Here is a 26,634-nt window from a genome sequence, read left to right on the forward strand (position 1 = left end):
GAGAAAACCAAGTCTGTTGGCAGCAAGTGCATACATATAATGGCCCTTCCTCTGTTCTTTTATCAAACACTGATATTGATTCTGACAGTGTTGAGCCATATTTTCTTTGTTTTCTGGCAATCTTTTCTTTCCTGTAGAAATGTGGATCTTTCCTTTTTTGGGCTTTAGCACTCTTTCCTCTGAATTGTTCTTTTACACGATAATCCACATTATCTCTTTTCATAGATTTTCGAATACGTTCCAATTCAAGAAATGCAGAATCTTCCCTACTCTTTCTTTTTCTTTTGACATCTCTTTCCCGTTTATTCTTCATGACATCGATATTCTTCCTTTGTTTTTGCTTAGCAGTTCTCTCTTTTTCTTTCTGAGACAGCCTAAATGTTGGGTTATTCCTCTTTCTTTGTCTTGCTGCTTTGTCCCTTTCTCTTTCAATGTTTCTTGTTTCTTCATCTAATCTTTTTGCTTGTCTTGAAGTTTTGTCCTTTCCTCTTTCAATGTTTCTCGTCTCTTCATTTAATCGTTTTGCTTGCCTTGCTGATTTGTCCCTTTCTTTCTCAATCTTTCTAGTGTCTTTGTCTAATCTCTTTACTTGCCTTGCTCTTCTTTCTCTTCCTCTCTCAATTTTTCTTCTTTCATTGTCTAACCTTTTTTTTTTGCTTTGCTACTTTGTCTCTTACTTTCTCAATATTTCTACCATGCTCTTTCTTTCTCCAGTTTTTCATGTAATTTTTAATGTATTCTTTTCTATAAGTAATGATCCTTCCTTCCTCTTTCTTTTTGATCATGCCTTTCTGTCTAAATTCTTGATCATCAAAATATCTGTCAAGAAGTCTGTCAATTTTTTTATGTTCTGCTCTTCCATCAGAAGTTTCTTTCATTGCTTGTAGGGCATTTGTACTTGACTCAAAAATATTTACTGGGGTTATTTCAAACTGAGAATTTTGGTCAACAGAGAGAGATAATGCCAACTTTAAACAATGTTGTGCAACACCCTCCAATGTCTCTACTCTAATTAGTGTACTTTTTCCATTGGCATCAAGTAACCCTTTAAGATCTCGTGCATGGGAATCAAAAAGAAAGTACTGTATTCCAACTTTCATGACAGAAAAAGTGTTTCCTCCAAAGCAAACAAAGGCACCTTCTGTTGTTTCAAAAGACTTTTGCAATGCCTCTTTAATTGAAATGCCATATGTTTCACCATGATTTTCTAATGCTTTATCATTTCCAATCAAACCAACATATGATTCAAAGATCTGCATAGAGAAGCACTTGTTATAAACTTCTATCTCACTTGGTAGTTCATATACTAATAAATATTCATTCTGCACAGTTGCACTTGCTTGCAGATAACCATACAGTTCATTCCCAGTTGTCAAAATGTTATCAATATCTGATGCTGACCAAATATTTTGAACTTTTATCTTTGAAAAAATCATGCTTGATAAAGCATTAGCTACACATTGTTTGCCACTTGAAAATCCAAAAAGATCTGCACAGCCTTGATGAAAGTGTCCTTGTACAGATAAAAACATTCCAGTGTCTATTCCGTTACCTGTTTTCTTTTGATTTCTTTCTATTATTCTATCCTCTAGTTGAATGTTCCTTGTCAAGGGGCACATTTTCTGACTCTTATTATCACATATCCTTTCTATTCTGTTCTCTTTCATTTCCTTTCCTTTGTTTTCCAGTTTTTCATTTTTGTTCTCATGTATTTCTTTCTCATTTTTGTTCAATTTTTCTATTTTGCTCTCATGTATTTCTTTCTCATTTTTGTTTTGTATATTTTCCTCATTTTGATTCTTGCATCTTTTCTGATTTGTCTTACTAACTGCATCACCCACTTCTGACAGTGATGGTACACTCGGTGGTGTACAAACGCATCGCAGCGAGTCAGTTAGTGGCGCCTGCCCTGCTTCACACACTGGTGAAGGTACACTCGCTGGTGTACAAACGCACTCTGGCGAGTCAGACATAGCTATGTTACCCCTCTCTGGGATAGGCAGACTTCCTTGAAGAGGTGCCAACTTCAAGGCATTTAAAGGATCTGAAACAGAATGCTTACCATCCTTTGAGGGAGTCTCTGCTACCCATCTTGTCTTAGCCATACCTCTGGCTCTTTGGGATGCTTTCCCCTTTCTTGGCATCTAAGAAAATTGTAAACAATAATATAATAAATAGAACTATCCAAACGGGACAAAATACCCCCCGCTAGGATTTTTAGAGGTGCTAAATCATGAATATTTTATAGATCTAAGAGAAGAGAGAAATGCTAAAACATTCTTAGTGCAAATGTAATCGATCATTATATTTTGTTAATGAAATGAATGTGCAGCCTCATAAAAAAAGACTTAATATACAGAGCAGACATGAATTATGAACATTTTCTGTAAGTGACCTTGCACTTGCATAAATGACCTTAGATCAAAGTCATGACACAACCCCAGGTCATAAATGTTTGTGTAAGGTAGTAGATTCAAGGTTTTCAATAAAGATATGTACCAAACATGAATTACACAATTTTTCTTTCAGTGACCTAGAACTTGCACAGATAACCTTGGGTGAGGGTCATGATACACCCTTAGGTCATGAGGAATCTTTTGTGTAAAAAAGGAACTTAATAAGTTTAACCATAATAAAAATATGGACTGGACATGATTTATAAAAAAAATTTCCTTCCAGTGACCTTGAACTTCCCCAGATGACCTTATGACAAGGTCATGACACACCCTTAAGTTATGAGCAATCTTTGTGTAAAATGAGAACCTACCAAGTTTAACCATAATAAATATATGGACTGGACATGAATTATATAAAATTATCTTTCAGTGACCTTGAACTTCCCCAGCTGACCTTGAGCTAAAGTCATGACACACCCTTAGGTCATGAGCAATCTTTGTGTGAAATGAGATTCAACCAAATTTATCCATAGGAAAGATATGGACCGGACACGAATTATGAAATTTTTCTTCCAGTTACCTTGAACTTCTCCAGATGACCTAAGGTCAAGGTCATGACACACCCTTAACTCATGACCAATCTTTGTGTGGAGTAGAAGTTTTTTTATGTTTCTCCGTAAGAAAGATATGGACAGGACACATTTGCACAGAAAGACGGATAGCTAGACAGATGGACAGACAAACTATATATCCCCCCAATCTTCGTTTGCGGGGGGTATAATAACAACAAGACAGTCTAAAATCAAATTAACAATCATTTGAAGAACATAATTAACTACAGGTACTGTGAGAAAGCTTTAACATCCTCTTACATTTTTGTATAGCCCATTCAATTTTTTTTATCATCTCTATCCAGAATTTTTCACCCATTTGGAGATGCCACCACTTGCTGGTGTAGGGCTGGTAACATAGATCCACATTTGGCACTAAGGCCACTGAGTAGTGAGGGACCTTTTCAGTACCAGCACCTACTGTGTCATAGGACCGTTGTTTATATAGTGTCATCTAAAATCCTGTCTCAAAATCCCGCAGTGGGATTCGCACCCTATTGTACAATGTAAAGATCAGCTCCTTACTCCGCGACTTTAAACAAACGTTGTAACCACTGCGTCATATGAGCTTCCAATTCAAATAGAACTGTCCAATAGGGCAAAAACCCCTTGGGTTTTTCAGAGAAGGTGCCAATCTCAAAAATACTTTATGTCTAGAGGTGTTCACAATCTTACTTACAAAAATTTGCAGTGAAATACAATTGCTCATCATGTTTCTTAATGAATGAAACAAAGGTGCAACCAAATGAAACATCAAAACTAATACATTGTAATTCCATTGTAACATTTTGTTTTAATTTTTTCATTTTATTTTTTTTTATTACTGCATTAAAAAAATATATTGCAATTATGTGTTATGTCACTCTGCAAACTGAATGTTGAAAAAAAAGCATTATACAAAATCAAATTAATCTTGATATATCAATTTGAAATGCATTTTGAAAATAAACAGCTGGTCATCCAGTAATGAAGTGCTTTGACAGACAATAAATTACAATTAAGAGAATAAGAGAAGAGAGATCTTTAATTCTTGTGCCTTATTCCCTGGAGATAGATAACACACACACTTGATAAGAAATATGCCTTAACAACTTCCAACACCAAACTCATTAATTTATCTTTAACTGGATGCATGTCCAGTCATCTCAAACCTTATACATGAACCCAAAATGAACAAGTCAATAAAAATAAAAAATAAAACCTGTAAAATGCAAAAAAAAAATAACAAAATGAGTTGAAAATTCCAGGTGCACACCTTCATATGGTGAATAATAAGTGTACAAATGTTTAGATTAATCCTTGCAATAGTTTCTGAGAAACGGTCCAGACAAAACCAGTAGAGCTAAAAATGAAACAAGAGGCCCATGGGCCACATCTCTCACCTGAGTAACTAGGGTGATGCAGATCTTTAACAGATTCCCCCTCTTGCTATACCCATCATGCCCAACAACCCACTTCCCTTTATTATTTTAAAACTTTAAAATCTACACTATCTAAGGATGCCTTCACATGAGCTTCAGCTATCCTGGCCCAGCGTTTCTTGAGAAGAAGATTTTTAAAGATTTGTTCTATATATTTCTATGTAAAAATTGGATTCCCTATTGTGGCCCCGCCCTACGCCTGGGAGTCATGATTTTAACAATTTAAAATCTACACTACCCAAGGATGCTTCCACATCAGTTTCAGCTTTCCTGGCCCAGTGGTTCTTGAGAAGAAGATTTTTAAAGATTTTTTCTATATATTTCTATGTAAAACTTGGATTCCCTATTGTGGCCCCGCCTTACCCCCGGGGGTCATGATTTTAATAATTTAATATCTACACTACCCAAGGATGCTTCCACATAAGTTTCAGCTTTCCTGGCCCAGTGGTTCTTGAGAAGAATATTTTTTAGTGACCCCACCCTATTTTTGTCTTTTCTTGATTATCTCCCCTTGTAAGGGGACTTGGCCCTTCATTTTAACAATTTCAACTCCCCTTTACCCAAAGATGCATTGTATTAAGTTTGGTTAAAATTAGCCCATTGGTTCTTGAGAAGAAGTTGAAAATGTGAAAAGTTTACAGACGGACGGACGGACAGACGGACGGAAGACGGACAAAATGTGATCAGAAAAGCTCACTTGAGCCTTCGGCTCAGGTGAGCTAAAAACACCTGTAAAATTCAAAATAATAATCCAATCAAGATGAAAATATCAGGTGCACAACTTCATATGGTGAATATGTGTACAAATTTTCAGACAAATCCTTCCAATATTTTCTGAGTAATGGTCCGGACAAAATCTCGTCTACAGACAGACAGACGGACATGGTGATTCCAATATACCCCCCCCCCTAAATTTCGTTTCCGGGAGGGGGGGGGTATAATTAAGTAAATACGACATTGAACTTGGCAAAAACACCTTGCTTAAAAAAAGACATCTAATTTGTCTCAAGTATGTACTCTTTTAGTGAAATGTGGACTTCTAATGCTTTTGTTAGAAAATAATAGACCTGTAATGGAATTTTACACTTTTCTGTGTCCTTGAACTTTACCATTATGACCTTGCATAAAAGTAATGTCACGTCCTCAGGACATAAAACAATCTACCGACTCTCCATGACACTGTTGGCTGGACAAGAATTTCAATCTGGGTAAAGGAATCAATATGCAAACTTAAGGTAAAAGAGAAGTCTGCCTCCCCTTCTATTTAATAGGAAAAGCATAACAACAGGCCAATGAGTCAAATTGTTCACCTGAGCACTATGGCTAGAAAAAAAAGCATAAATCAATCCAGTATTGAAAAGCTTAAAAGCAATTGGTCCCAAACCTACCTATAAAATGGGGGATGGGGGTATGATTTGAATTACTTGAATCCACACTAGCTAAGAATGTTTACATATTTCATTGACTACTATGGCTGCTTTCCCTATAAGTTTGAACTTCCATTTTGGCTCCATTCTACCCCATGGGTCATGATTTCAACAAATTTAAATTTACACTACCAGAAAATGCTTCCATATAAATATGGCTATAAATCCTGAATTTGTTCTTCTTGAGAAGATTTTCCCTATATATTCCTATGTAAAATATTGTTCATCCATTGTGTCCCCACCCTATCACTGGAGGTCATGCTTTGAACAAACCCAAATCTACTCTACACGAGTATGCTTATATATAACCATGACCAATCATGGTTTACTTGTTCCAATAAGAAATTTAAAGATTTTTTTCTATATATACTGTATACAAGGTTATTTTCTTCCATTCTTATTTTCGGCCTTTCACACTTGCAAACAATTTTGCCGCATTTTAAATCCGCCCAGTTGTAGTTTTGTTTAAAAAATTACACTTTATTCTTTTAATTCGCCCCGTTTTAAATTTGACAAAATGAGGGTAGGGCGAAAATAAAATGGAGGCAAAAATTTCCCTGTATACAGTAGCATTGTTAAAATTTGATTTTTTCATTGTAGCCCAATCCTACCCCTGGTGGTCATAATTTGAACAAACTTAAATCTACACTACCTGAGAATGCTTCTATATAAATATGACTAATCATGGCTTTGTTCTTCTTGAGAAGATTTGTCTTCAATCTACACTACATGAGGATGCTTCCATCTAAATATGACCAGTCATGACTTTGTTTTTTCTTGAGAGGATTTTAAAAACTTTAATTGTCCATTGTGGCCCCACCCTACCCCAAGGGTCATGATTTGAACAAATTTGAATCTGCACTACCCGTGGATGCTTCCACTTTAGTTTCATCTTTCCCAACCCAGTTGTTCTTGAAGATTTTTAAAGCATGCAAACATTTTTTAAAACTATTTCTTCATTATCTACCCTCGTCTTTTTCTCGCTTCATAATTTACAACACACACTGTTCAATGTCGACCATCCAAATTTAGCGCAGCACGAACTCTATAATTATGAAAAATTAAAAATGCCATAATTCCGTCAAAAATCAATGAAGCAAAACAAAATTAAAATGAAGATACATTTACATACCAAATTTCAGCTCAATATCTGTAAGCGTTCAGAAAAAAAGTGCGGAAAACCAAGACAGACAGACTAACAGACAGACGGATGGACCGATGGACGGACAGACAGACACTGAGGAAACCTATTGTCCCCTCTGGTTTCACTGGTAGGGGACAAATAATGGATATCACGCTTAACGTAGGCAAATGCATAAAATCAAGAAAAAACACCTGAAAACACGGACAAAAAGCAGGTTTTTTACAGTGCTTGGATCTATAGCTCTCTAGCCTATCCGTCTCAACAAGAGAGCAACAAGTTTCATGTTCTATCATATTAATGACATTTTACAGACTCTGTTAAAAAGTAGAATTTGTTCTGTGTAATCTATGAACTGTTCACAGTAAATTATTGTGAAGTAAAAACTAAAATAATGTGAATAAAAATACATATGTATAAAGCAAATTAAAACTTGTGTTCACACAGCAGCTAATGCTTAATACTAGTACAATAATCACAATGTGAATTAAAATTTTATTTCTACTTTAAGGTCATTCAGTAAGATTATTACGATGTCATTTGCAAACATATCACACCATGCAGAACAGATCCGTTTCACGTAATACAATACTGTCTACATTTTAGTGATTAACATAACTTTCCTTTGTCTTTCTCTAAAAAAAAAGCTCTGATACCTATATCTGACCACCGATGTGTGGCATGTCACTCAATTCTGCTGCTATGCATGCTTTAAAATTTAATTCAAACTAGCTTCATTGAACTTTAGGAATATATGTGTGATAGTCCCAATTTTCTCTACACCCAGGTGTAGCTTTCCGAGTTTGCAGTGATGAGTGTTCTATTCACTTCTCACTTTATAAATATATTACATATGAAAAAGTATATTTTGTCCAACAAAAAATAATAATCCACAATTTGCACAATTGTAGTGGTTTTGTAAGAAAATAGTAAGATGGAAGTCAAACAAGTCACTTGGCAGTGCTAATATCCTGATGATAGGCATAATAAAAAGATAACAAACCAAAAAAAAAAGATCGAAAGTAGTGTCCTCCTCATCGTCGCAAACCACGGCCAAAATGTACGCTCCTCTCCCATCTGGCTGTGGTTGAACGAGGAGAGAATTCTTCGTAGCTCATTAAAATATTGACCATTGTGAGTAAAGCATAGTCGGATGATGAACTTTATCGCGACCTTTCAATATCCAATCGCAGTATAAGAAATATATCTTGTATATTGTTGACATCAGTTGTTGATTTCGATTGTGATGGAAACCAGAAGTCTCTGTCGAGACTGAAGCTCTACTGGTTTGTACTTATAGCAAAGGAAGAGAAAAATACTTAAGCAGTTGGGAATTGAAACTTTATAACAGCAATAAATAGAATAATGATCCTTGATTAAGTCTTTCTATGTCTTAGTGTAGTCTACTTGCATGCCACATTATATTATAATCAGACTAAAACTGTATTTGAGTGGTATTTTGAAAGTATTAAACAGAAATTTCTATTTTTAGTAACCAAGGCAATGATGTTCATCGAAGTCTAAAACCGATACACAGAATTGTGTATCTTAGTGTAGTCTACTTGTGTGCCAACTTACATTGAAATCAGTCCAAAACTGTAGGAGACGTAGCATTTTAAAAGAATTTCACAGAAATTTCTATTTTTAGTAACCACGGCAACACTGTTCATCGAAATCAAAAACCGATATACAGAATTGTGTACCTTAGTGAAGTCTTCTTGTGTGCCAAGTTACATTGAAATCAGCCAAAACTGTAGGAGGAGTAGCATTTTGAAAGAATTTCACAGAAATTTCTATTTTTAGTAACAACGGCAACACTTCATCGAAATCAAAAACTGATAAACAGAATTATGTATCTTAATGTAGTCTACTTGTGTGCCAACTTATATTGAAATCAGTCCAAAACTGTAGGAGGAGTAGCATTTTGAAAGAATTTCACAGAAATTTCTATTTTTAGTAACAACGGCAACACTTCATCGAAATCAAAAACTGATAAACAGAATTATGTATCTTAATGTAGTCAACTTGTGTGCCAAGTTATATTGAAATCAGTCCAAAACTATAGGAGGAGTAGCATTTTGAAAGAATTTCACAGAAATTTCTATTTTTAGTAACCACGGCAACAATATCCATCGAAATCAAAAACCGATACACAGAATTGTGTATCTTTATGTAGTCTACTTGCTTGTATGCCAAGTTATATTGAAATGCAGACCAAAACTGTAGGAGGAGTAGCATTTTGAAAGAATTTCACAGAAATTTCTATTTTTAGTAACAACGGCAACACTTCATCGAAATCAAAAACTGATAAACAGAATTATGTATCTTAATGTAGTCTACTTGTGTGCCAACTTATATTGAAATCAGTCCAAAACTGTAGGAGAAGTAGCATTTTGAAAGAATTTCATGGAAATTTTTATTTTTAGTAACCACGGCAACAACGTTTATCGAAATCCAAATCCAATAAATAGAATTATGTATCTTAGTGTAGTCAACTTGTGTGCCAAGTTATATTGAAATCAGTCCAAAACTATAGGAGGAGTAGTATTTTGAAAGAATTTTACAGAAATTTCTATTTTTAGTAACCACGGCAACACCGTTCATTGAAATCAAAAACCGATACACAGAATTATGTATCTTAGTGTTGTCTACTTGTGTGCCACGTTATACTGAAATTAGACCAAAACTGTAGGAGGAGTAGCATTTTGAAAAATTGTTTACAGACAGACGGACAGACAGACAGACAGACGGACGGACGCCGGACGCATTACTATCGCATAAGCTCTTCTGGTCTCTGACCAGTAGAGCTAAAAAAAAACTTGCCACTGACAGCATGTGACGTCACAATAGAGAGGCGTAAAAATTCAAGATTACGACAGTTTTTGTGTTCAAGCAGCGACGGGTAGGAGAGAGCTATATATGCGGAGTCCGGACCGTGGCTTGAGACGAAGTGTCAAACCGCTATTTAGAAAATGAAAAAATAATGTAATTACATTTTCTCACCTCAGCATGCTCAGTGTTTGTTTAAATTTTTCAAGTTCCTAGCCATTTAAATATCTCTTTTTGCTTTGTCAACATGGTTTTTTGACCGAAGATTTCTCTTATTAATATTGTTATGAACGGGAAAACCAGTTTATTTTTTTATGTCTTTAATGCATTATCGTTCTAAATTCGTTATAGTCCTAGAGAAGACTGACCTAGAGTTGCGTCCCTTTTGTTTTCCTCGTGAATCTTGTAAAAACCAATTCTAAAATAATAATACATGTACAAGTTGCACAAGATCCATTCACGTATTTGATACGTAACAACCTGTCATCGTTCAAGCATAGGTGTTTGCTTGTGTTTTATAAGTCGTTGGTATATATATTTATTTGATATCTGCAAGTTTAGATTCTGACATGATTCAACACCAGTCCTTGTTCAATACGCATTGCATTCCACGCAACAAAGCAATGAAACGTAAAATAAATATAGTAAACAATAAATACCTTTTAATAACACAAGAAAACGTATTATCTATGACTGATTAAATAACCCTTAATTGTAAAACGAATGTAGATGACACTTTCAACTTCTGACCACGCCGTCTGTAGAAAACAATATGGCGACTGTACGTCAACTTTTTCTGAACATCGAACCCGAGTGAATTTTTGTCGTTAACGTCTTATGTTATGTTAACTTATTTTTTTATTTAAAGCAAAATTTTAAAAGTCTATTTCATTGTGTATAAAGTTTATTATACAATCAGATTAAAACTTTGAGATTAGCATTTTAAAAGTAGATGACAGATTATACTATTTTTAAGTTATCTTGAAAGTATATATAACAGAATATTCTATTACCATGACAACAATGATCATATAGTAGGAAACAGAAAATAACATGACATTTCTAATTAATTAAATTATGTATCTTTGTATAAGCTACTTATTTACCTAGTGTATCTGAAATTGAACTGAAACTTAAATACATGTAGGAGAAGTAGCATTTTGAAAGAATTTCACAGAATATTCTATTTTTAGTATCTATGGCAAAACTGTTCAAGAAAATCAAAAACTGATGCAGGAGTCCATGTATTTTAGTGCAGTCTACTTGTGTGTCAATTAATATTGAAATCAGACCAAAACTGTTGGAAGAGTAGCATTTTAAAGGAATTTCCCAGAAAATTCTATTTTTAGTAATCATGGCAACACCGCTCATCAAAATCAAAAACCAATGCACTATTTTATGTATCTTAGTGTAGACTACTTGTGTGCCAAGTTATATTGAAATCAGATCAAAACTGTAAAAGAAGTAGCGTTTTAAAGGAATTTCTAAGAAATTTCTATTTTTAGTAACCATGGCAACACCGTTCATCAGAATAAAAAACCGATGCACTATTTTATGTATATTAGTGTAGACTACTTGTGTGCCAAGTTATATTGAAATCAGATTAAAACTGTAGGAGAAGTAGCGTTTTAAAGGAATTTCAAAGAAATTTCTATTTTTAGTAGCCATGGCAACATCGCTCATCAAAATAAAAAAACGATGCACTATTTTATGTATCTTAGTGTAGACTACTTGTGTGCCAAATTATATTGAAATCAGATCAAAACTGTAGGAGAAGTAGCGTTTTAAAGGAATTTCTAAGAAATTTCTATTTTTAGTAACCATGGCAACACCGTTCATCAGAATCAAAAACCGATGCACTATTTTATGTATCTTAGTGTAGACTACTTGTGTGCCAAGTTATATTGAAATCAGATCAAAACTGTAGGAGGAGTAGCATTTTGAAAAATTGTTTACAGACGGACAGACAGACAGACGGACGGACGACGGACACCTTACTATCGCATAAGCTCTTCTGGTCTCTGACCAGTAGAGCTAAAAACAAACTAAAATCATGAAAAAACTTAACATAAACTAGAAGTCTCTGATGAGACTATTGCTCTACTGGTCTGTCTATAAAATAAAGGACGAGTAGCATTTGAAATTCAAACTTTGCAACAGGCAGCATTAAATAGAACTATTTACTATTTTCAAGTAAATACTTGTGTGCAAAATAATATCGAAATTGAACCAAAATTGTATGAGTAGCGTTTTAGAGGAATTTCATAGTAATTTCTTATTTTAGTAACTCTGGCAAGACCCCTGATCGAAATCAAAAACCGATGCTCTATATTATGTTCTTTAGTATAGTCTACTTGTGTGCCAAGTTATAATGAACTTAAAAAAAACTGTGGGAGGAGTGACATTCTAAGGGAATTCTTACATTCTATAAAAATTCTATTTTTAGTAATCATGGCAACACCATTTAGTGAAATCAAAAACAGATGCAATAAATCAAGTAGCATTTTAAAAAAATAATTTACAGACAGCTATACAGACGGATGGACAATAAACACCTTACAATGGCATAAGCTAGCCTTTCTGATCTCTGACCAGTAAAGCTAAAACAAAATTAACTTTACTGTATGAACAACCTTTTCTCTTTAAGGTATGAAAAAATTGAAGAGGTAAAAAAAAGTACTTCAACTGGTTGAACAATAATAATATATATAAAAAAAAGGTTATTTAACCTAATAAAATATTGTAATTTTAGGTTGTGCCTTCTATATGAACAATTTAACTTGTAGAAGCACTACACAGAACTGTATCAACTGTTCACTGTTATAATGTCAAAATAATCGGATGATATTTACAGACAATAATGTTCTAGCCAGGAACAATCAACTGTCTTAAGTAACTGCAAAATTTACAAAGCCTTAATAATTGCCAAAATTTGACTCTTTGATGGAGTCATCTCCACTTTTAGTTTTTTTGAGAGGAAATAATCTTCAATGTCATCCGGTGTGTTTAATTGGCTAGTGTCACCAAAATTTTTTAGTATCCCATTTGAGATGGAAAATTTGAATGCCGCTGGATTATCAGGGAACTTGCAATTAACTTGCACTTTCATGGAACTTGTCAGGTTTGATGTTCGTTGTCGCATGTTGCATACTTTGCATTTTACTGTAGGTACATTAGGATTAAAAGTTCCGATGTCTTTGTTGCACACTCCGCAAAGGGTCAGTGAGACACAAGAAACAGAATCCACCAATATAGTATCAATAACACTGACCGACTGAACTTGTGCATTGTTGATCGCCCCAATATCTGATATTTCTTGAATTACAGTGTCAGGACATGTGGTGAGTGATTTTATGTTATCAAAATTTCTGACTGAGACATTGCAAAAGGTGTAACTCTTCGCAAGTTGAATTTGTTTTATATGTTTATCCCAGGCACATAGCTGTATGGTATCGGAGGCATCTGAAATGGTAACATACTGTTTTTGAATGACTTCTCCAGATTTGATGGTTTGAAGAGTTGTCTCTTTTTGGTCCATGATTTTGGCTTTAACAGATACCTGTAACAGAAGTTATACAGTTAAATGTGTTAAATGTATATCACCAAAATCTAAAATATACATATCTTGCATACATGCCAATGTTCCTGATTTAGGTGGGATTCTCCCGATTTTACCCTTTCATCCCGTTGTCCCGATCGCGAGAAAAAAATGCCCTAATTTGAATAATTTCCTGATTTGAAAAAAAATAAGATTTTCTGTTTCCCTACTGTCGATTTTTTGTTAATCATGAATAGAATATCAAACTTGTTTATGCACACAGAAAAGTCCCATTGTTTATTTAGTGTGCAAGAGGAGTTAAGGGGGATGTACAAGCCATATTAGATCTAGTCTGGTGTAAAATAAGAAATACCAAGAATGCGCTTAATACTCCACTAAACTAGCCCAAAGTTACTCAAAGTGCTAATGCACTAATTACCTACTGTTATAGACCAAAATTAGTAAACAATTAAGTTTATTTTGTTTTAATTAGGAGGAAATTAATCATGTTAGAACTGCGCAGCTACAGCATTTACGAGATGATAAATGCATTGAAAATGGCGTTAGTTTGATTCATTGATAATATGGCTACAACCATTTGTCTTGCTTTTTTCTTGTCATTATCCATAATTCTTGAAAATTTGATTTTTCATATGGGTGTCTTCCTGAGGCAATGTGTTTTTTTTCGTCCGCCATTCCTCTGTCACATAGAGTACGAATAACATTGATTTTAGAATAAATGCGACCATAATAACGTCAAGACAAGAAATTACTTAGTAATAATCATTAGGTTATATTACTTACTACTTTTATTTGTTGCATCGCATCATCTGATTAATGCAAAACGCGATTTTAACCCCACTCCAGCAAATCGGGAAAAACTGCTCTGTTAACAGTTCGAGTTTCCTCGTTAAAATTATTCCATCTAGCACGTGGTTGGCATGTGCATATATCTGCTGTGGATATATCTTTCTATTACCATGATTATATTTAATTTTTCATGGAACAAGTCTTGATAATTTGTTGGTTTCTTTAAAACCCAAGAAAAAAAGATAAAAATGTCCTAAACATATGTGTTTACGGCGGGTCTTTTTTCTGTGGCGATAGAAGTTATTTTCAAATGAGGCACTGCAAGGAGGATGCTTAGCATTTAATTTGAAAATGTTAAACAATATGCGGTGCATGAAAAACAAATTGTAATTACATGTCTTACATTCTAAAATTGGTACACATGTATATTTTGTTTAGAAGTTAGATAGAAAAAATACGCAGTTATATGATTTCCTTCAGGCACCTCACGTAAATAGCTAGATTGTTTGCAATGACCAACACATTGTATGGAGTAATGTTTGGACATAAAAACGTATTATGTCTCATTATGTTGACAACGTTGAGAGCCAGGCGCGTAGCCAGCATTGAAATGAAGTGTACGCAGAAAATGGTCGGGGTCTGGGGGCCGCCCTGAGGCCCCCAGTGGGTCCAGGGCGAAGCCCTGGTGGGGGACCAGGGGGCGAAGCCCCCGGAAGCTCCTGGATTTTACGAAATTTTTCAGTCATTTTCCTTTAAAAGAAATCACGCTACATCTCTTTTCTCAAGCAAACACTTAGCCAAGTTATACTAACATGGATACTTCAGGAAGAGAAGGATAATTTGATCAAATTAATTTACGAATGTTTTGGTATTGGAAAAAAGTTTCCAAGTGTGACAAGATAAAACAGAGAAGTAATTTAATAAGTTGTCATTGGAGTTAAAGTATTTCAAAATATAAACGAGGGTGTGGGTCTTTTGATAACCTTTATATTCTGATACCTTAAACAATGTGAGAGTAATAAATTGGTAACATCAGTAAAAGAAGATATTCGTAAATGATCTATATTTTTATTTGCTTTGTTCAGAATTTTACCAATTTTTTTTTTTATCGATATTTATTCATTACTTCAACAGAAATTCTTGTATAGTTGTCCAAGACCCTTGTAACCTTTTCTTTAGATCAATGTCACTTTGATCGCTTATCTTCATCAAATACATGTATTTGTCTGGATAATCAGGATTACGCGGATTAACAGTTGAACATTTTGGTTCAACAATATTTTCTTACTCAAGTCAAGAATTTTTGAATTCCTTTAAAAAAGACTGGATTTTAACGATATTCCGAACAAAATTTGAATAGAAACAATAAGACGTAAAATAATTTGAAAGACTGATAGTGCCTCTTTTTCTCCGAAATTCTTTTTTCTTTCTTTCTTTCTTTTTTTTTTTTTTTTTTTTTTGAAAATGATGTGTACGCACTTGCGTACTTGCGTATAGGCAGCTACGCGCCTGAGAGCTCTCGCTCATTGAACATACGAAGCTTGATAAAATATATTGAGTTGTTTCTTTGAAATTTAGAAGCGAGTACAATGTTTGCAAAGAAATGTCCATTGCATATGCTATGTCTATCATCGCAAAAAAAGTGAGAGCCCCCCCCCCCAACCCCAAATCCTGTTTGTTTTTCAAAATAGTGCAAAAGATTTTTTAAAAATTGCATTACTAACATGACTAAGTACGTGATGGAATATGTACTAGCCTTATAAGACCACCTGTTATAAAAATATTGGGTTGTCCTCTCTCCCGATCTACTGCCTGGAAATGGCCCGACTCATTTTTTTTTTACATCCCATTACACGATATTTTTTCTTTTTCTTCCGTCAACAATTATGTTTAAATTTTAAGGAATTTCTTTCTTACCTATAAATGAGAACCCAATAATTTTTTCCCTGAGTTGGGAGGACCACCAAACGTCATTTTAAAGATGGTATAAAATATTTAATTATGTTGATTTTTTCTTTACTTTGTAAAATTTTAATTTTGACAATATGGGCAAATAGAATTTTTCGTCACAAGTACCTGCATGACGTCATTTTCAGATTGTGACATCACAAACAAGGAACAAAACTTCAGCATATGCTATTCGTAGAACTTAATGTGTTTGGCTATGTTTCTAATCTGAATTGTGGTTTTGTAGATATAGAGATAGTTCGATTTTTTTTATCACACCTGGTCCTAGTAGGTATTAAAACAAGGTCATTCATATCGATTATATGTGTCTTATTTCTTTGTGTTTCATTGGTGATAATTAAAATTTTGATAGATAATATAAGTTATCTATTGCAAACTTACAAACTCTTAATTTTTAACTTTGATGGTGCTCATTTTTCCTTACCTGGAATCAAAGAGTTTAAGATTTTTTTTATCAATACGTACACTATTTAACAACTGTTCGATAATAATACTAAATAAATTACTTCAAGCCACACTATAACACCTTTCCTCTTTTAAAAGTGTTCATGTTATTTGAAATATTTTGCATCTGTAATTTTCTTCTACATTTAAAGATTGTTATGTCCCTCCATATTAAGAAGAGGTCTGGAAAACAAAATTCTGTGCTAAAAATAGACCACGTGCTGCTATCCATGAACTACTTTCATGGTTCTTTGCAGTCTTTTTGAAGACAACGGTACCTTGTTTTGAACTTGAAATTATCATTTAAAAGTGCAAAATTTAGACATTTTCTCAACAAATGGTTGTAGAGAGAACATTAATGCACACTTTGCATATTTTTTTGGATTTTTTAAGGCTCTGCTGAATTCTGTAGCTGCGCAGTTCTAAAGAGCATATCAAAAGCATTTTTCTGCAAAAGTATAGATTATATATACATAACATGCATTCAGTTATGCATATTAATTCTATCTTTATCATAAGGACTTAAAATTTGATCAAAATATAATGTATTTTAGCCATTTGAAGAAATGTTTACATTTTGTTCTCACAGCACTAAAGGTGGCCGTACATCCCCCTTAATTAGCCACAGGAAATCATTTTTTGCTTGATCGCAGGCACTGCTGTCGAGACACAGATAGCTTATATCCTGGAGCAGTTAAGGGATTAATCTCTTCAGCTTGAAGGGGTACGCAAAGTGAAGCACATAGATTAAGGGCTTAAATTACTGATCATTTTATTGAAAACAAAAAATAAAGACAATTAAATGATATTCGAACAATAAAATAAGAATCCAAAAAGATTGTTTTTGAAAACGAAAGTAGAAAACTTCAAAGATAGCTGCTGATTTTATCTGGTAAATTAATAATAAAAATATTGTATAGTTTGCCAGTCAAAAAAAAAAAATTGAAAATAATTCAGATGAAAGTATAGTCTTGTGATAAGTACACTGAATCCCTTAACCCCCCCCCCCCTCCCCAGATTATGCTCATATTGTTCATTGTATTTCTTTGCTACTGGTACATGTAAATACCAACATGGCACTGCCAAAGTTCATTATGTTCATAATGTAGTTATGTTCATAATGTAGTCTTTTACAATTTTAATTTTTCTTTGGGATCATAGGCACTGTTTGGGATGGGTGGGTGGGGATTGTGTTAAAAAACATTGTTGATTTAATTATTTCTCTAAATTGTTTTGTGTGTGAGAAAAATTATAATCATGCATTTTCTGTATAAATTTACTAACTTAGGGAATAAAGTGACACTTGATTTTTAAGGGAACATACCAGAAAGAAAGTAAATAAATACATGAGAGTGACAACTATTAAGCAAAGATATTAAATTTGGAAAAATAAAACTAATTTGTATGTGTTATTTGTGATTTATTAATGAGTGATATCAATATTTTAAAATTTAAACAAAGTATTACATATTTTCACAATAAAATGCCGCGAATTTAAAGCTTTGAAAATTGTTTTCACGCGCAAAACCCCCTATGGGAATTTTCAAAAGTTGGCATGTATGATCTTGAATTTTAGAAAGTTTTATAACAAAGTGTTGCCTTATATGTAGTTTTAACAAAACAGTTTACAATCTTTCGAGTAGTCATGATTATTATTACTACTTTTTGCTATTACAATTATAACAGGTCTGTGAGTGGCAGCCAATGCTGAATAGTAATACCTCTAATCTGGTGTGAATACAGTACACAGGGAAATTTTAGTCCCTGTTTTATTTTCGCTCCTTTCGCACTATTCTCCTTTGGGCGAATTTAAAACGGTATTCAAAAAATACAATTTCATTTCTCAAGTTAGATGATTCTAAGTCTAATAGTTATCTAATTTTTAGTTGGAAAGGATTTTTTCAATATTTGAGGACTTCCGGTGTGGCGACGCACATGGCGTAAAGCGGGAACGAGGGCTGAGGGTCTTATCGTAAAGGTTTAGTGTGTGGGCCGTGGTATATTGAATGTAATGTGCTCTAGTCGAGTCCCCAAGTAGGTGTGGTTTGCGTTTGTGCAAGATTCAGGGTTGCTGCATATCACTGGATGCTACGGGCGGAGGGACCATACTTTTCTTCGAGGAAATTCGGAAAGTTCAGGAAAAAAGATGCCACGTACAGGAAATAAGGAGAAAGAAAAAGAAAAAGACAGTGCACAAGGTGACGAAGTGTCAAATAAAGACCTAAGAGACATATTTTCGAGTCTCATACAAAAATTAGAAAACTCAATGAGTGAGAGGCTCGCTACGTTAGAGAAGAAGCTAGAGGAAACGCGGACTACTGTCAAGGAGGAAATTATAGAAATGAAGGTAGCTTTGCAGAACCAGGATGACCGTCTAACGGAACTGGAAAAGATTGACAAAGAGATTGTACAACCGCAGAGTGAAAGGGTAAGCCAATTAGAGACATCTCTACGACAGTTGCAAGATCATATCACTTATTTAGAGGCACGATCAAGAAAATACAATCTACTGTTCTACGGCATTGCGAGAGTCGAGAATGAAGATGTGTCGGCTGTCATTCTGAACTTTCTCCGTCAAAAATTAGGCATGCTGTCAGTAGACGATATTCTGATTCAAAACTGTCATAGAATACCAAAAAATCCAAATAATAATAATTACAACAAACCTGGAGCTCCAGATGCAATCATTGCAAAACTCGTTCGGATGGAAGACTGGAACCAGATATTGATCCACGCCAAGAACGCTACCTTACCACAAGGGTATGCAGTAAGGACGGATTTGCCGGGTCACCTGAAGAAGAAGAGAGGGAAATTGGCACAGAAAGCATACGAGCTAAGGAAAGATGGAATGAAGACGAGGATCCGGGAAGTCAAAGATGACGTCATTCTCGAATATAGAAGAAAAGACGAAAAAGAATGGATTAAATTCTGTGATCCGGAGTAGTTTTAAGAAGTTTTTTCTCTTCTGCAGATTAACGTTATTGGACTTATGGTGAAGGTGTTTGAATGTTATAACCTTTAAAGTGCTTTCAAGTGCTTACTTGTTTAGTTTATACTCGTACAAAAACAAATATAATTTAAAGGTATAGAAAGAAAGATGTACAATACTTTTTTAAACAAATGAAAACTTGATGTAATCAAATGGCTCACAATCTGTTTTTGATAATGTGACCAAGTTTAATTGATAAGATAAGACCCAATGCAGTCTACAACATTTTTTTTTCCCTCTGTAACTGTTCTATTACCATACAGGAAGTATTTTTCATTTTTGATTTATGTGTGAAAGAAATGAGAGTATGCAGCATGTATATGTTTTTATCTTTTTTCAACTTAACAATATAGATGTATTATGACTAAGTTCAATATTACTTCTGTAAACTGCAGAGGCTTACATGATTCCGCAAAAGAAAAGATGTATTTAACTATTTAAGAAATTTAAAATCATCTATATATTGTTTACAAGACACCCATTGTACAGAATCAGAGAAAAAATCAGTTTATGCTCAATGGGGAAATGACATACTTATCAGCTCAGGAAAATCAGATGCAAGGGGGACTTTAACGCTTTTTAATAACAAAAATGAAATTAAAATTTCTAAAGTTTATAGTGACAGTGAAGGAAATTTTATCATATCAAATATAATGGTGGATAACAAATACTCAATCACCTTGGTAAATATATATGGTCTAAACAAAGATAATCCTAAATTTTATTCAGAAATTAGTGATAAAGTGGAAGAGCTATTTGACACTGACTTTATAATCATGTGTGGGGACTGGAATGTAGTACAGGATTACCAGTTAGACTGTTATAACTATGTTAGGGAAAATAATCCAAAGAACAAACTTGAAATTGAAAAGTTAAAAACTAAATTTAACTTAGTAGATCCTTGGAGGATTAAAAACCCAGATGAAAAAAAATATACATGGAGTAGAAAGAACCCAGTTAAACAGGCTAGACTTGACTACTTTTTAGTGTCAGAGGAACTCTTATCAATTGTAAGTGACGTTAATATAAAGCCAGGCTATAGGACTGATCACTCTATCATTGAATTAGATATCACTATTAATGAGTTTAAACGTGGAAAAGGATTCTGGCGCTTTAACAACTCCTTATTGAGAAACAAAGAATTTGTACAAAATGTTAAAAAAATTATCAAAGAAACAGATGATGAATACCGTATTGATGAATCAACCTTAGAAATTTCAGAAAATCTTTTTCTTGATGTACTACTGATGAAAATAAGGGAAATGGCAATACAAATGTCTGCAAAACTAACTAGAGAAAGGAAAGATCACAAATTGAAAATTGAAAATCAATTAAAAATTTTACATGATATGTATGCAAAAAACCATTTGTCAATTTATCTAGATATGATAAATGATCTTGAGACAGATTTAGAGGAGATTAGAAAATATGAATTAAAAGGGCTTTTACTAAGAAGTCATTGTAAATGGATAGAAGATGGAGAGAAACCTACTAAATATTTTTGTGCCCTGAAAAAAGAAATTATGTCAATAAGAATATCAACAATTTAATCAATGATGATGGTAAATATGTAAACAAACAACAAGAGATCTTGGAAGAAGTAAGAAAATTTTATAAAAAACTATATGAAAATAAAGATCATGAGCTAGATGATGTTAATCTTGAGGATTTACTTCAAAAGTATGATGTTCCCAAAATTAATAATGATATAAAAAGTTCTATAGATGTGGAAATTACAATACAGGAAGTATTTCAAGCTCTTAAAAACTTTAAAAATGACAAAACGCCTGGGACCGATGGTTTTACAGCAGAATTTTTCAAGTTTTTTTGGACAGATATTAATTCATATATCCTTAAATCCTTTAATTATAGTTACAAAGCAGGTCAGCTGTCCTATACGCAGACACTTGGAATAATTTCTATTCTCCCTAAAGGCAACAAGTCAAGGGAACACTTAAAAAATTGGAGACCAATTACATTACTGAACATTACATATAAACTTCTATCTAGTGTTTTAGCAAACCGAATAAAACTAACCCTGTCAAAAATAATACATGAAAATCAAAAAGGGTTTCTTGCTGGTAGATATATTGGTGAAAACTCAAGGCTATTATATGATGTTATTCACTATTGTAAAGAAAATGCTCACCCAGGTCAGATCCTCTTAATTGATTTTGAAAAAGCATTCGATTCTATATCTTGGAGATTCATTTACAAAGTACTCAGATTCTTTAATTTTGGTGAAAATTTTTTAAAATGGATAAAGATTTTACTTAATGAGCCGAAGTTATGCGTTATCCAAAATGGTTTTTTTTCAAATTTTTTCCAAATGGGACGAGGTTGTAGGCAAGGCGATCCTATTTCACCATATTTGTTTTTACTATGTGCAGAAATAATGGGAATTATGATTAGAAATAATAAATTGATAAAGGGCATTGTTATTGAAGATAAGGAATATAAACTATTACAATATGCTGATGATACAGTTTTATTGATGGATGGCTCAGAGGAATCTATCAAATCAACCTTATCCTTAGTTAATCAGTACTCCAAATTCTCTGGATTGAAACCAAATTATGATAAAACACAATGTATTAAGATTGGGTCAACTGTTCATAATGATGACAACTTATGTGATAAATATCCAAACTTAATGTGGTCACAAGAGCCATTTACAGTGCTAGGTATAACATACTGTGTAGATTTAGATCTAGATGCTATGTTTGCTTTGAATTTTTTTCCAAAGATTGACACTGTCAAAAAACTTGTAGCATCATGGTCTAGAAGATGCTTATCAACGGCTGGTCGTATTACTGTTGTAAAAACCTTGCTTTTACCTAAATTCAGTCACCTATTGATTACCTTACCTAGCCCATCTAAAGAAAAACTAAAGGAGATTGAAGATATATTCTTTAATTATATTTGGAATTTTAAAACAGCTAGGGTGGCGAAAAATACCATAAGTCAAAGTTTTAAAAATGGTGGTATGAGAATGACATGTCTTGATTCCTTTTGTAAAAGCTTAAAAATCACATGGATTCGCAGGCTACTTGATGGTTATTGTATATCAGCCTGGAAAGAATTACTAAAGGATTTAAATCCAGATCTTAAATACTTGAATATATATGGGAGTGATTTTTTAAAAAAACTTAAGAAAGATACAAAAAATGTTTTTTGGAAAGATGTTTTTTCAGCATTGTTAGAGTTAAGGTTAAGTACTGATGATCAAATATCTGTTTTATGTCCTATATGGTATAACCAATCTATATGTATTAACAAAAAAAGTATTTGTTATAAGTCATGGCTGAGAAAAGGCATACAATTTATTTTTGATTTTTATGATACAAATGGTACCTTGTTGGATTATCAAGAATTTTGTAAGTTATATGATTTAAAAGTACCATTTACCATGTTTTTTGGAATACTGAGTTGTATAAAAAAAATTACAGTTGAATTATGATCAAATGACAATTCAAAGAAACCAACCTTTTTTCCCAAAATTCCTACAAGTAATTATAAAAAGCAAGAAAGGTGCAAAAGATTTCTATGATATTCTTGTTAGTCAGAAATACAAAAAGCCAAAGAGTGAAATTAAATGGGAGAATATTTTGGATTTAAATGTTGATGAGTTTTGGTGGAAAAAACAAAATATTTTGTTCTTTAATGTAACAAATGATATACAGCTTAGATGGTTCCACTATAGAATTGTACATAGAATTTTAGCCACAAATACATTTTTATACAAAATTGGTGTTACTGACTCGCACTTATGTAGCTTTTGTAAAACGCATCCAGAGACATTGTGCCACCTATTTTGGGAATGTGAGTTTGTTATAGAAATTTGGGAAAACGTTTTGAATTGGATGTTAGAAAAGTTTGGACTTGATATAAATCTAAATAAGGTCGATGTTCTGTTGGGAAAATATTACAAATATAACAATATATTTAATCTAGTAATTTGTATAATTAAAAAGTATATCTATAGAACCAAACTAAGGAAAAATAAATTATCTTTTGAGAGAGTCAAACAAGAAATTGTATACTACTATAATTGTGAGAAATATATTTATAAGAAAAATGGAGATATGGACAGCTTCAAAAAACGATGGAATGCGATAACAGAACTGCAGTTTTCAGATGTGTATTTTTTCTATTTACAATATCTTTGCTAGATACTGATATAGACATATGCATGCCGTTGTGGTGAATGATGAGTGAATGGATTAACAAAAAAAAAAAATTGTCCTATCATAAGATAAGCTTGTGTTGTAACCATGTAAGCATAGTGAATCCAGGGCCCCAACCCTGGCACTAAGCATTGTAATTTAATATATGATGGGATAATAAAAAAAAAAAAAAAAAATATTTGGGTATAATTTTCTAAGTAAAGGTAAGAGCAACGTACTTTTCATGTGTGACACTTCTTTTTTACAAGATTGATCAGCTAACAAAGTTTAATAATCCTATGCCAAATTGTATTTTAAAATAATTGATTTATTTTCCCAATTATTCACTTTTTATAATTATGACTAGGGCAATACAAATTTTCTTAAATGACATGAATCACAATGGTTGTGCCCAAGATTGAACATGCATCATGGTTTTTTTAAATTGGTTGAAAAATTTTTTTTTCATCTTCATATATAAATATTTATCTTTACCTCATTTCAAGTCAACTTTTGATTACAATGTTAACTTTTGATTAAAATAATGAGTTAATTTGTGAAATTTACCTTCTGAAAAGCTTGCAAGGCCTTTATTTCGACAATGGTTAGAATTTTGTTCTCTGGTTGCTCGTATCTAAAATCCAGTTGACGGGAAGCAACAGATATTCTAGTGGCTGACGTAACTTTAAGGTCATATAAACCTGGCTTTCTTGTACTGATTGATTTGTCCACTTTTGCAAGACAAACTGGACTCCTAAAAGAAAAGTTGGTACTATAAATAACTTTACGTTTAGTGTAGAAACTACATGTAGTGCTTTACTTAGAAATACATGAAAACTGTTTTAAATGTCAACATAATACCAATTAGTTTTGTAAGTATAAAATATTTGAAATATATCTATAATTTAAATTGTGCTTAAGCAATATTCTAGAAAAGTAAACAAATTTCACTCAATTATGAGAAGTTTCTAAGTATTTGAGGCCTAAATAAAAATTATGTTTGTTTCCTGTAACCCGACTGACAGATTCAAATTACTCCTGGGCAGGATTTTTTTTTCCTGCCAAGTTGCAAAACTGCAATTTTATTTTTATCAATCAGCTGATTCCATTTATTAAAAAAAAAATGTCAATTGTAGTTTTTCTTGAGACATAAAATATGTCAAAACAGTTATCATAATAGTTTTTGATAGACCTGAATTAACAAGAGTTAAAATGGAGGTCTAAGTTAGGCCAAAATTAAAAATAGTCCTGTTTCCTGCTACCCATCCTACCCTATTTTTTGCACCCAACCCTGAAGTTTTTTTTATCTTTTGGGGAAAAAATTGTAAATTTTAGAAATGTTATGTTTCAAAAGTGAAAAAATTATATATTCTCAAGTTGTATTTCATGAAATATATGTTTAAAATATGGACTTTCATAAAATTCCACTTGAGACATGGAATTTCACTTGGAAAGATGATATTAACCTTAGCTATATAAGCTATGACATGTTCAATTGGTTTTGTAGTAGTTCATATATCCAAAAAGTACTGTTCGAAAAAATACAATAAAATAAAATAATTGCCCTCCTACCCTATTTTTTTCTGACTGGTAGCAGGAAACAAGACTATTATTTTTTTTTGGCCGTATACATTCAGAACTCTCTGGATTGTTTGTAGTAAATGGACTGAGTACAAGTTATTGCCTGTGTGTGTTTTGCTACATTACAAATACATGGAATATTCTATTGTCAAACTGGATTGTAGACTGCTTTCATATTTTTTTAAGAGAGATTTTCCCATAAATTTGAATAGAGTAAACAGAGAAAAAATCGGTAGGGGTAGGTGGTTACAGTCTACTAATTTTCCCCCTAGTTCACTGACCACACAAGTAGTTCCAGTTTAACAAGAGCTGTTTGTAAAACACTTATGCGCCCTTCCTCCAAATAGGAATTTTTCTAAGTCCAAAAGGGCACAAGTTGATAACTCGATCTTTCTACTTCTAAAGAGGCCTATAAAAGCGGTTCAAATTAATGCTAACCCACTCACAAAATGGGAGTAAAATTTGGTGTGAAGCCATAAAATTAATAACTTGCTCGCTTGTTGAATCAAAATTGCATAGGGGGCCTAATTCATTGTCCGTCCTCTTACTGAGAAACAGACATTTTCTGGTTTTGCTGGTTTTTTATTTAAAACCACAAAGAAATGAAATAAATCATAGCAGCAAGTTCCTATTGTTTGTAAATATCCTTCATGTTATCCATTTAAGAGTGCTAAATGATTTGTGAAATCCCTAAAATGATAGTCTTTTTTTCCTCATCCGAATGTCCCCCGTTCCTCTGTACATGGTTGATACGTGAGAGATATACAATTTTAATTAATCCCAACTACATAAACATAGTCATATGAATAGAAAGTGTTTTTACTCATTTCAAATGAGATGTTACATGTAGTTAAAATATATTAACCTAGAAAATCTATTTATGTGTCATTGTTACTTCATCAGTTGAACATGAACAAGCAAATAATACATGTACATAACAAGGTGTACATAAAGGGGGTTACATATATTACCATGTTAAAAAAAAAAATAGAAAAGTGTTGATTGAATTCAATTTTCATTCCTGTGATTAAATAGTTTAATTATATATTTGATTTTTATAAAGTAAGAACTCCAATTTTGAAGAAATGTATTTGACTGTACATATTTTTTATTTGTATCAACCTTTGTCCCAGTGTCTATTAAGTTTTTTTTTAAATCACAGACTGTGGGTAACAAAGAAGAAAGTTCTCATTGGTTCATTTTTGGCCCTGTGAATTTCTGATAAATAAGAACTACTCAGTTTTTGTTAAAAATATGTTATATTTCACTTGTACCCTTGGTGACTTCATCAGATCCAGGAAAATCACTATTTT

General features: G+C 33.0%; 1 protein-coding gene across 1 annotated transcript; it reads right to left on the minus strand.

Moving 5' to 3' along the window:
* Positions 1-12,590: 12,590 nt before the first annotated feature.
* Positions 12,591-24,494, minus strand: LOC134279981 (uncharacterized; the record flags this gene model as incomplete). Its single annotated transcript, XM_062762386.1, has 2 exons — positions 12,591-13,384; positions 24,308-24,494. Coding segments are annotated over 2 exons (841 nt in total), but the record flags the coding sequence as incomplete, so codon positions are not given.
* Between the last annotated feature and the right edge of the window lie 2,140 nt (positions 24,495-26,634).

Source organism: Saccostrea cucullata, unplaced genomic scaffold, assembly GCF_032062105.1.
Source record: "Saccostrea cucullata isolate Sc308-1 unplaced genomic scaffold, CSIRO_AGI_Scuc_v1 ctg8214, whole genome shotgun sequence".
Classification (NCBI taxonomy): domain Eukaryota; kingdom Metazoa; phylum Mollusca; class Bivalvia; order Ostreida; family Ostreidae; genus Saccostrea; species Saccostrea cuccullata.